The following is a 12,054-nucleotide window of genomic DNA, read 5'->3' as shown; positions in this document are numbered from 1 at the left end:
TGAAAAAAAAAAAGAAAAAAAAAAAAAGAAATCTGTGACCAAAATGTAACAGAAGTTAAAAACTGGCATGCTTTATACAACTAAAGAAAACCTACTTTCCAGGTTATAGAGGTGAAGGGGAGTGAACAGCTCAACAAAAATTGGGAAAAAGAGAAGAAAACATTGGCATCTCACAAGTCAGCTACAGTGGGTATTTACAGGCAGAAAGTTGAGTTTTATATCCCAGTCAGCTCACTGACAACTTACTGTATCACTACTACGGCAGGGCATCAGGGGAAATATCCATAATTGGTTTCATAACTAGACAACATTTTATTAAACATTTACACTTTTGTTAGCTTCCTATGCTAAAAGAAAGCATATTCCAACAACTGAGTGTACTATGCTCACAAACAAGTTTAGATTTAACTCCAATAATCTTTCATTAATACCCTAAAATGAGACATAAATCAGTACAGTACCAGTTTATTTTACTTTACAAATTGCTAAATATACCCACATTTCTGACTCATGTGATATCAGTGTCTCCTACTCTACTTCCCCACAGAAGGATGGAAGGCAACAACCATTTCAAGAATGAAACAAGCCCCGAGTTGCATCATCCTGTACCAAGTAAAAAAATTGAAAAAAGGGGGGAAAAAAAAGAGAAAAAAAAAACAAACAAAAAACCCATTCAGGTCTTATTAATGCACGCACCCCTTATACAAAAAGTAGACAGTTTCGCCAACAACAATCCAACACTGTAGCCTCATCATCCAGTGACTTGTGTGCACTGGTTGGCATGTTTGGTTGGTCTGTAGGGAAACACTACCTTTGTAAGAACATTTCTGTGATGTATGCTTTCTTTACAGCACCAATTATCGCCAATAAGTTAAATTATTTGTTAGACAGGGAAGGACTCCGAGTCGTTGAATACAAGTTGAGCCCACACACAGAAACGCTCCGCAACTTGATCAAACACTTCTGAAGAGTTTTCGGAACTAGAGATGTGCGCGAGAGCTCCTTTTCTAGTCATATTAAGTGTTAACTATTTCTAAGCACCAACAGGTAAGTAATGTGTGGACTGACCACAAGGGGTCTGTTTAGGGCTGGACAAGGCTACAACTGGGATACAATGGAAGAGCCGATTTGTTTGCATGAGTTGGAAGTGAAAGCTAAGTGCAAAAATCCTTATTGCAACTCATCAGAATAATCACACAATCACATAAAACAGCAGCTGCTTTTGTAATAAGTATAGGGTAAAGGGGGAAGAGGGCGTCACAGTCAGCAAATGGGCTGTCTGAGAAGCTGTATACAACAAAAAAAAAAAAATGTTTCTTTACATAATCCAAAACCCAAAAAAAAAAAAAAAAAAAAAAAAACCAAGGTGGAGAAAATGCTAAATTAACTTGGCTATCACTGCTGCAAACAGTGGCAACAAACCAAATACTTTAACACTGGTGGTTTAAAAACAAAAAGGGTGATTGGCTGAACTAAATCAAGCCACTGTTGAAGCAGAGAATATGGTTTAAATGTCCACATCAATAGCCTGCTATTGGTAGTTACATGCCGTCAGTCTAGTAACCAGAGAAATGCAAGTGGTTACAAGCGACAGATGAGGCAGGATGATGCCACAGATGTACTCCTACTGGGCAATTTAGCTCCACCACTGACAGACAGGCATGGTTAACTAAGAGCTGCAATGATAAAGTAACAGAAAGAACAGGTGGGTTGTTTGACGCAGAGGTGAGTCTCTGACAGAGCTGGGTCCAACATTTGGCGAGCAACTCGATTCACTGAGTGAGACGATTTGATCATGGCCCTCACTTCCTTATTAAGGTGGTGGGTGAGGATGAGTGAGGTTAAGGGAGGGAAGGGCACAAATGTGTCAAGGATCAAGTGGCTTTTTACTTGTAAAGCAGCACAGTGCATTTTCACCCCTTTGAGAACTGTCTGCATCCCAGAATGAGTTGGTTCCTTCGTTGTCTCCTTTCCAGGGCAGCGATGTCTGAGAAGTGTGTGATGTCGTCCAGACCTCCCAGTCTCTCTTACACTCAATCACACACTCACACAAAGTGTTCTGATTGCAGAGCAATGATTTGTAGTAATAGTGTCAGGAAAGGAGACAAGGAAAAGAATTCATCCAACATCTGATTAGACTGAACTAAGAACCTTCAGTCACTGTTTTCATTTTCAGCCCGGGTTCTTTTGCACAGCCAGGCATCCGAAACGTCTGTCCATCTGCGCATCTGTCCCCCATAAGCCCATCCATCCCCCTCGCCTAGCCTTGGCTTTGAAGGCCCCCCCACCCCCTAATACACACAGGCAAACAGCAGATCAGATCATCCTGTTGCGTTTGTGCGTGGGTGAGTCTGTGATGACATCACTACACTGGGTGGAGTTTCGTTTCCTGGTTCCTCCCCCTCCAGCAGAGGCAGAGCCTGTAGAGTCCAGATGCAGTGCCATCTCCTCTGAGATGAAAGTGTTCAGGTCGACGTCTTGAAGCCCATTACGCCTGCTGCGGCACACTGGCCCTGAGCCAGAAGAACCACCTCCACCAGCACCGCCTCCGTTACTGCTGCTGCCACTCACATGTGTGGGAGAACCTGGAGCACCGGAGCGCACACTGATACTTGCCATGGCTCCACTTAGACCTGGTGGAAGGAGAAGGAGACAGGATGGAGAAGAAAAGACAAAGAACATGATGATCTGAGTTTTTAAAAAATTATCTGGTAAAAAAAAGTTATCAATTTACTGCTATACAACCATACATCTCCATTACTTACTGCCTTTTTAATGGGGTAAGTTACCCATTACCCTTTTAAAAATTTCAAGTTACCACAGCGTCCTGTCAAATGTTTTTCCAAGGAGGCTACACATTCAACATTTACAGGGTTGATGCATATACATGTCCTGTGTCATATCCATATGCATGTCTGTGGGGTCTTTTGAGTCAAGCAACAGTGAATTACAACTGAGCAAGCACATCATGGATGCATCAAACCAATACTCATATTTGTGACACCAAATGGCAACTGTCTGATCAAAGTGGCGTTTACCCTCCAGCATGACAACATAGTGTGTTTGTATGAAATTTATGAAATCAGTGATCAAAGCTTGTAAGTATTGATCTCATTTACAGATGTAAATGGTATGCTACTTTTGGTTTCTCTCTCTCTCTCTCTCTCTCTCTCTCTCTCTCTCTCTCAGAGATATAACCAGGGCTATCAAAATGTGGCTGGGTAAGCTCACAGCAAGTAAGCAGCTCCTTGACAAGACTTCATCTTTTGTTCAAGTCACTTGCTCAGGCTGTTATTCATTTTGGATTTCAGACAAGAACAAGGGTCACAAGGTTCAAGCTTCTACAGAACGGCATTGTTAGGACATTTGCCTCAAAACAGCATTTGAGGCAGCCATCTCACAAACACACAAGTCATCACTTAATACTAAAACTTGAGAAAAAATTACTCCCATTGCAATAAAAACATGCATGGCTGCAGTGCCTGTGACTTAACATGGGAAGTGACAGGTGCAACTTCAAGCCACACTGGTAAACCAATTAAGAAACCATTTCTATCCCACATCTTTAAGAATGAAAGAGCTGTCTACTTGTGGTCAAGTATGTACTGCATTCATGAAGCAGCTAACTCATTTTTAATCCAAAAGATGTTACACTGGTCTTTACCACAGTGGTGATGATAGGAAAATACACAACAACTGATTTGTGCCACTGATTTGTTAGAAACAACGTTTGTATGCATTACCACACTGGGAAAAAAATCTGGAACCTAATTGTCAATGAGAGTCAATGATACAGTTCATAGAAATATGAAATGCTATGTTTAAATAATGATTTAATGAGCAGATCAAAATTATTTTGTTGGTCCCAATACACACACACACACACACAAACAGCACTAGTGAAATGCAAAAGATATGTGATAACTGAGAAAGGAGACATACTGAAACCTCCTGACACAGACTGAACTTATGTATCTGAAACCTAAACCACCAAATGCCTAACATCACTCGCCCTAACCTCAGCAACACCTTAAAATGGCCCCTTTAAAATGTGAAGACCTTTAGATAAAGTACTGAATATTAATTTGGACCAGACAACAAACCAGAGATGTACACCAGAAATACCAACCTACTGCAATGCAACTGAATACACAAATAGAAATAGATGCATCTACATGTTTAAAAACTACTTGGCTTTCGTTTTAGCAAGACATTTGCTCTCACAAACAAATAACACACAGGAGGGGCCAACAACGTGAGGCCTTTCCTCACCATTGGCCAATACTTACACACCCAACATACTCTTATCTGAGCCACATGTGGCAGAGTGATGACTAGAGGATAAGTGCACTCGCTCATATATACTCACAAACCAGCATACTGCAGTTTAGTGCTTGGACAACAAGACTAGCAATACAACTTATTTTCTATCCAACAATGTAGATGCCTCCTGCGTTGTAAATCAAGGTTTTTAGTAAATGTCTAATATCCACTGGTGTGCAAGCTGTGAGCCAGGCTTGCACTCAGCTTTTCTTACCATGCAGTGCTATGGCCTCCCTGAAGGGCTGGAGGTCTGCTTCCACAGATGAGCCTGTCTCAGCTGGTGAATTAGCCCGACTGGGGGCCACCATGGCCAGCCGGGGGTTGGCCCTGCTACTTCTGTGTGGTGGAGCTTTGCCGCACAGAAAGCTGATAAGATCCTCCCTACGGATGGTTCTCCGGCGTTTCTTCACCCAGGCCAACATATCCTGCAATCCAATGCAAGAGATCCATCCATCAGTTAGCAAAGGTTTAATTTTGTTTTATTAAAAAATACCCATTGTGTAAAACTAACATAGTCTGGTTGCTAACTGTCAAACAAATATGATTAAGCAGGTACAATTTCTCCAGATACAACAGAACTGAGGCGCCTCACAAAAGGTAGTGGAAGAACAAGACCCACCTTATTACGGCGTTGGTGGCCTATTTGGATGCCCCGATCGAAGCTTCTCTGATGGGCCTCGACACTCTCTGCATTGGTGAAAGACGATATAGAAATAATAATCATCATAATCATAAATGTATATTCCAAAGTGAAGCGTGTGTGTGTGTGTGTGTGTGTGTGTGTGTGTATATATATATATATATACACACACACACACACACACAAACACACACATACATACATACATACATACATACATACATACATACATACATACATACATACATACATACATACATGTATAATTAGTACCAATATGTTGGTTCAAGACCAAAAACTTAAGAAATCTAATATCATGGATTTTAAGGTATATTGTGTATTTATTTCTGGCTTGGTTTTTTTTTGTTTTTTTGCAAGATACTTCAAATTAAGTCAAGTTGAATCCAGTCCAATTTTGTTCTAATTACTTCAAAAACACCTCTGTTTCACTGGTGAGTTCTTGATGTTGTTTAATCGAGTTTCCAAAACGAACATGTCTTTCACTTACATACAAAAACCTACAAGTCCTGTGGCAGACTGATCAATATGGAGCTGATAAGAGTGATAACGACCAGGTCGTTTACCACTTGATGGATGGGCCTGTCAATAAAAACATGTCTACCTTTACAAGTCTAGTGATAATCAGCCAGGGTCCATATTGATGGAATGAAGAAAAACAAAAACAAAAAACGGTAGATGTAGTCAGCAAATCAATAAATCCTGCTCAAGAGCACAAGGATGGAGAGAAGAGTGATGTGGTTAGTTACCTTTGTAGAGGTTGGTAACTGCTGTAGCAGCATTCTGAAATGGCACCCACAATGACAGGCCCTGCTGATGGCATACTCTGTCTGTGGGAGGAAAGGGAAAATATGGTTGGTTTTTACATGTGACATGTGGCCATAATTCAAAAGCAAGCACATTTGTGATATGAAGATTAATGTGACCAAAGAACAACAAAACATCTGAGAGAAGCACGACAGCCTGGTGATTATGGGGTTGAGGTGAAGATCATTTTCATTCGCCATTTTGTCTTGCATCTACAATTGCAGGGACAGGGTTTTGCATAAAAATAACTGTAAGCTAACGCTAACGTTAGAACGGCTAGCTTGGCAGCAGCTTGTTTAGCAAGAAAGCACCGACACACCAACTTAACTGCCTTCTCAGCAGTAAAGTTGCAAAGACATGTCAAACATACATGCCAAACATAGATAGGCATAAGATAACATAAGATGAGCTCCATCAGTTTGGACAGGAACTTATTATGTCTGCGAACACAACAGCCAAAGCAAATTGTAGACAAACCAATATTTCCACATCGAACCAATATTATCCTCGCCATTTTGTGATTATAACGCTAGCTACGCGTTGCTGAACAAACTGCTCACTCAGCAGCGAACAGGGCGTTTAAAAACAAGTGAACACTTAATGTGCTCCTAACTTTTTTTTCTTCATAGGTCATTCCAACAGCATATCGCGTCTGGTGTAACAGACGGTAACACTGACAGTATACAGGAGACTGTCATCTGGGAATGTCGCGTAGCTACGATTGTTGTTACCATCGCCATTTTGTAACTAGCCTGGCTAACGTTACGTTAGCTATTCACTGCTGTCTAACTTGGTGTCAACAGGGTACCTTATTGTCAAAGATATGTATGCCAACTTAAGACACTTTAATTATGTCAGTCAATCAAACTGTTGTTGATTAACGATCGAAACGGGTGTATGATGCCAGATTCGAGTTCATAACTGTTTTTGTCACTGGCTAGCATAAGCTAGCTAAATTTAGTATTGCAAAATCAGCTGTAAACGTTACCCAGTACTGGCTAGCCAGTTAGCTAATGAGCTAGTTAGCAATCTACTAGTACTGACGCTAACGTTAGTTCACAGTAACGCTCGGTAAATAGACTGGTTGCTAACCAACAAGCCAAAGGCTTGATGGTAATGTAGATACCGCTAGACGGACAAGCAATCGGAAAGCGCTGGTTTGAACCTTTGTATAACTGTGCCACAGCAGTGGCGGAGTTCTGGAAAAGATGCCACAGTTTATCCTGGTCGTTGTCGGCCTCTTCCTCGCTCGGCTCCCTCTGCTCCGCTTCGGCCAAACACTGCCGCTCCCATTTTGAGAACCAGTGCTCGGGTCCGTGTTCCTGTATCTCCGAGTCTCCGTCTTCCTTCTTCTCCTCCATTTAACGCACCAAAACTCGAAGGAAATGCGCTTTTAATCCTTATAAAAATGAATAAATGGAGACTGTATAAAGACTTACGTGATCAAAGTCATTAATACTAATAACGTTTTTACTATTTCGCACTATAGTACAGCCTTATGGCCTATTACTGCCATCTGTGAAGATGAGCTTAGCTAACTGTTTTTCCTAGTTGCCGACGTCGGTATATATACAACGCAAACAACCATGTTATGCGCTTTATCCCGCCCATCACTCCAGATGTCAGCGACAATTGGCCATATGAGCACTGCAGGGTGGGCTTGAGGTCTTTGCTCATCATTCAATTGGGTCTCCGGTACGTCCGTCACAGCATTGACACAAAAGAACCTCCGTGAAAATTACCCACAACAAAGCTTGCATGAGAGTTTTCATTTTTCATGAAAACTGCTAATAATATAGTATAATATAATATAATATAATATAATATAATATAATATAATATAATATAATGTTTTGTGCATCACAAATTTTATAAAGTGTATTATTATTATTATACTTACTATACTTCAGTGACACACGAAACATATACATAATACATAACATACCGCATATAAAATATCTATCTATAAATAGATACATAGTTGAGTTTTTGACATGATAAATTAAAATTGTTTTGATAACGAACAATAACTATAACATAAAGTTAAATTAAAGTTAAATTAAATAAACGGGAGTGAGCAAGCCAGTCATAATAAGAAAGCCCAACTGCGACGGTATCTAACGCCACGTTTGGGTGTAGTACTTTTTTTATCCACCGGATGGTGCCATATACTCAAAATCTGAAGACTTGTCTGTGTCAGCCATGGGCGGTCTGATTTCAGCACTGCAGATATGGACCAGCTATGTGCTGGTAACATAATGGACACTTGATAAAGGCATTATTCATGATTGGACGTCGGTTGTCCTATACAATGGAAATGACGATTTATTTCATTTTAATTACACGTGTCCCACAGCGAAATATGTGAAAGCGTTAATATAGGAAAAAGGTTGCAGGCTAGATAATTCAGGAATTTCCTCCTACTTTCCGACTAAAATCCTACTTTAAATTAACCGTGAATGCAGTCATGCAGTATTTTGTAGTAATAGAGGGTCTTTGGGAGAAACACCAAGAGGGTCCCTGATGACTTTTGAGTAAACACAGACTAACTTGAGTGGCATCACAGAAACAGACTGCATCACGCTTATATTAACTAAAATAATATAAATCAGATACATTTGTAAATAAATGAGCAACTATATACAAGTAAAAGTATTGAGTAAGTAGAATACATTAGGATTAATAACTATAACAGATGCTACTGAATTCATGTTTTACTTAAAAACGTAAGATCCTACAGTGACAAGCAGCACACTTCTAAAAAGGTCCATGCCCCTTAATGGATAAGCCACACTGTTTTTATTATTTTATCTAATGGGTGATATATGCTGCACATAGTAGGCTATAGCCGATATTACTCATATAACGCATATGTGCTCATATTTTTGTGTGCTCAAATTTTAATTTGCAGGCATAACAACCCCCGTTCAGTACTACTCAGTTAAAAAGGCATAGCATTTTTGCTGTTTACTGAAGAAAAAGTATAAGGTGTTACAAATGAAATCAGTTGGGTAAACTTCATTACTTATTTCTACCCTTAAGTTTGTTTCCACGATCAGGCAATGATTTTTACCGTTTATTGTCAAATCACTGATTGAGGCCCCAGTTCAACATATAGTCATCAGTATGCCCAGCCCTGTAATCCATTCCTATAGTTTTCATTCGTGTAATAATTGTTGTGAGTACTTATATTCTATTCCACAGTGTATCATATGCACACGCCTGATCCCTATCATTTAACATGAATGTGAACCTGGCCGGGGATGGGCCAGTGTTTGGATCTCCATGCGGATGTGACATTTCAGAGAAGAGCGCGACCGCCATTTTGAGATTTACCTCAGACTCAACACATCACAAACCACGGGAGGAGCGGGTTGAGAACCACACAGCTCAGGCTAACGTTGTATGACCGGGCACATTCCTCACAAGAAACAAGGGGTTAGCTAGAAATGCAACGAGGTGCCGCGTTTTGTCGTTTATCGTTTTAGGGGCGGTTTGGGGAAATTGGTTCATGTCGGGCCGTGGCAACTCTCGTCTCCGCGAACTTCCAAATTAACATTAGTGCTATTCCGTATTGGAAACTGGTTTGAATGGATAGCTTTTTCCTCCGCTCTCCCCCAGACGAGGGACAATCGGAGGAGCACACGGACTGGGGATATCGCAGGGAAAGTTGTTGAGTGTCTATTGCAAATGAGCCTTTGTTTTCATTGTTGTTGTACCTATATCACCCGTTGGCTGCCTAGTGTCAGGTAGCTTAACGCTAGCTATAAACAGGGTATTTGTTCGTCAAGCTGCAGGTCGTGCTGTGAGTTGTCTTATTGCCCCACATTTCCCGGGGTAAAGCCGGATTGAATTAGCTAATTTCAGCGGGCCCCCCTCTTCGGAGCCCCGGTCCATCCATCCCACCCCCCGCCGTCAGCCAGCAACTCGCACCCACCAAAGGCGCCGAGATTGGGCGAATAGCGAGCAAATACGTCCGCGTTTCTCTACCCGCTCCCCCGCCGACCTCCCCTCCTCACTCCCCGGCGCTGACAGCGGACAAGGCCGAGGTCGCAACAGAGCAGGCCCGGCCGCCGAGGCTCGACCTGTCCGCCCCACCTCCGCATCCTACCGCACCTCACCAACAGTCCAGAACCCGGTTCCCCACCGAGCCGACCCTGGACAAGGTCGAGGGTATCAGAGATAGCAGGGAACAGCGCATCACAACCACAACAACAGCTGCCAACATGAACCACCACCATCACCACACGCAGCAGCAGCAGCAACAGAAAGCCGGCGAGCAGCAGCTCAGCGAACCAGAGGACATGGAGATGGAAGGTAAGTAATCGTCCCAAGAAAGGCGGACGGGCACTTTTCATTATTTTATGTTACCACTTAACAGCTGCAGGAGATACCTTCGAATGTTTATTTGTGTAAGTTGAGCTCCATTTAACAGTAAACACGAAGGCCCGAAGCTAGCTAGGATAGCCGGCTGCATTTTTGCTGATTGTGCGTCCGTTGCAGCATACTTGTGTGGAGCTGACCTCATTTTGCGTTATAAGCGATTGGAGCTTGTACCTATTTCTCTCTGTATTTTTGCCATATGCCACTGCATGTAGAGAAACCAAAATAATCTGTTCATCCGAACTGCTAGAGATTAGCCACACAAATCATTCATTCGGATCCGCCACTGTTTTATAAAAAATACTCCGTTCAGGTTCTGATAACACTCGTCTGCTGTAACAAGTTATCAAATGCAGTTTTGCAAACCATCGCCGTTTAGAATCCACATGCAGCCACGGGACTGCAGGCCCACTGATTGTTGTTAACCTAAATGTTTGTAAACAGTGTAGTTGTTAGTCCTGCAATTAACATGGATCCATCGCTAGGTAAATTAATCTTGCTACTTTGACTTCACTGTGAGTTTTGGGTTGAATTTGGGATTTATCGACAACCGCGTTCCTCATCAAAGTTGACTATTTCGTGAATGAATCTACAGTCGATTAGCTATCCATATTCCTGTTAACGTTTGAAAATAGTCCGTTAATAACCGTTCAACATGGTAACGTTGCGCCAGCCTCTCCAGAATATATGTTAGCATCATGTCTGATGGCTTGTACATTATATGTGGGCCTGTAAAGTAACGATATCGGTTAACTACGGGGTAAATTTGCAAGTTTGCCCCTTTACAGGCGAAGTAAGTAAATTTGACTGGTTAGTTTTAGTTGTTAAAACGTTTAGCAAGTACATTGCCGGGTATCTCTTTTATTACCCTATTTGTTCCTTAAGCTGTTGAAACGCAATGAACGTCGCTAGCTGGATAGCTAATTGTAAGCTAGCCAATTAGCTCCGAGGCCTACTTCATTACGTTCATTTGCTGGCTAGCATGCTAGTTAGCTGATGAGCTAATGCTCACCGAGGGGGTGTGTGGCGTTCCAAAATGGTGGCTTGTATTTTGCAACGTTCGATTTGGCTATTGCTCGAATGTTAGGCCTTGAATATTTGCCTCACGTTATCTAGATATTTTCACTTGTCTCTAAAGGCCGTCTAACGGTATAATGTACTTCCTCTGGGCGATAGTTTTCTCTAGCATTAATTGTTATTTGTTGGGTGGTTCAAGTAATTCTAGCTAATGTTAGCTAATAACGGCCTGCAGATGAATATGAGGCTAGTGTTTGCTAGATAGCTAACGCTAACGTAGATGCGTCAATCCTGATTTGCTAAATTGACTGGTATAACACGTTTAGCGATTGGAGTACAGATTTAGACATTTTAATACACCGAATGTAAATTATACTCTGGCGTAGTTGTATGTTAGTTTATATGTTCATTATGTTTGACAGTGTTTGATGTGAAACTTGTGGCAGTGCTTGCAAGTAACGGTAGTCGCCGCTGCGGTAAGCCAGGCCCGCACAGAGGCAGCGCGGGGATTTGCTGCTTCATTGTATGGAAGACCAAACGGCATGGAGCTCGCCATTTTTAATGATCTGTGTTTTTGTTAGTCCGATTTGGACTTAGAGCCACCCCTGGATACCGCAAATTCACAGAACGTCCGTCCTACCAACATTTTTATTGAGTTTTTACTAATGTCAACTTTGGACTGAGTCGAGGCTTGTGGGAGCCCTCAGCATCACTGCGTCATTTAGTCATAGTGATTTTATTATCTGTTCACAAGCAATGATGCTCGTTATTCTGCAGCACACAATATGTAGCTTATCTTATTCGATTACAGAAATACTGAAGTAGAAACAACTCCAGATTGCAGTTACTTTTTTTTTTTTTTTTTT

General features: G+C 41.6%; 2 protein-coding genes across 4 annotated transcripts in view; one reads left to right on the top strand and one right to left on the bottom strand.

Moving 5' to 3' along the window:
- Positions 1 to 2,308: 2,308 nt before the first annotated feature.
- On the bottom strand, positions 2,309 to 7,306 carry cunh16orf72 (chromosome unknown C16orf72 homolog). Its single transcript, XM_022756854.1, has 5 exons — positions 6,954 to 7,306; positions 5,731 to 5,811; positions 4,943 to 5,010; positions 4,538 to 4,748; positions 2,309 to 2,633 (listed from the first exon to the last, which is right to left on the bottom strand). Exons 1-5 carry the CDS (start codon positions 7,147 to 7,149, stop codon positions 2,317 to 2,319), a joined length of 873 nt encoding a protein of 290 aa, XP_022612575.1. The 5' UTR covers positions 7,150 to 7,306; the 3' UTR covers positions 2,309 to 2,316.
- A 1,824-nt stretch (positions 7,307 to 9,130) lies between these two features.
- Positions 9,131 to 12,054, top strand: part of usp7 (ubiquitin specific peptidase 7) — a 31,882-nt gene continuing 28,958 nt past the window's right edge. For all 3 annotated transcript variants that reach the window (XM_022756888.1, XM_022756887.1, XM_022756886.1), the window contains exon 1: positions 9,131 to 10,105. In XM_022756888.1, coding sequence (XP_022612609.1) covers positions 10,015 to 10,105 — 91 coding nt within the window. In that variant the 5' untranslated portion in view covers positions 9,131 to 10,014. The remainder of the gene's footprint in view (positions 10,106 to 12,054) is intronic.

The sequence above is a fragment of the Seriola dumerili genome, unplaced genomic scaffold, assembly GCF_002260705.1.
Source record: "Seriola dumerili isolate Sdu_G_001 unplaced genomic scaffold, Sdu_1.0 BDQW01000260.1, whole genome shotgun sequence".
NCBI classification, from domain to species: domain Eukaryota; kingdom Metazoa; phylum Chordata; class Actinopteri; order Carangiformes; family Carangidae; genus Seriola; species Seriola dumerili.
This window is presented reverse-complemented; position numbering and strand designations above follow the sequence as displayed.

Coding starts and splice junctions, on each gene's coding strand:
- cunh16orf72 (XM_022756854.1), bottom strand. CDS start 7,149: ATGGAGGAGAAGAAGGAAGACGGAGACTCGGAGATACAGGAACACGGA. Junction 5,812..6,953: donor TGTGGCACAGTTATACAAAG/GTTCAAACCAGC, acceptor TTCCTCCCACAG/ACAGAGTATGCCATCAGCAG. Junction 2,634..4,537: donor GGAGGCCATAGCACTGCATG/GTAAGAAAAGCT, acceptor TCCTTCCACCAG/GTCTAAGTGGAGCCATGGCA.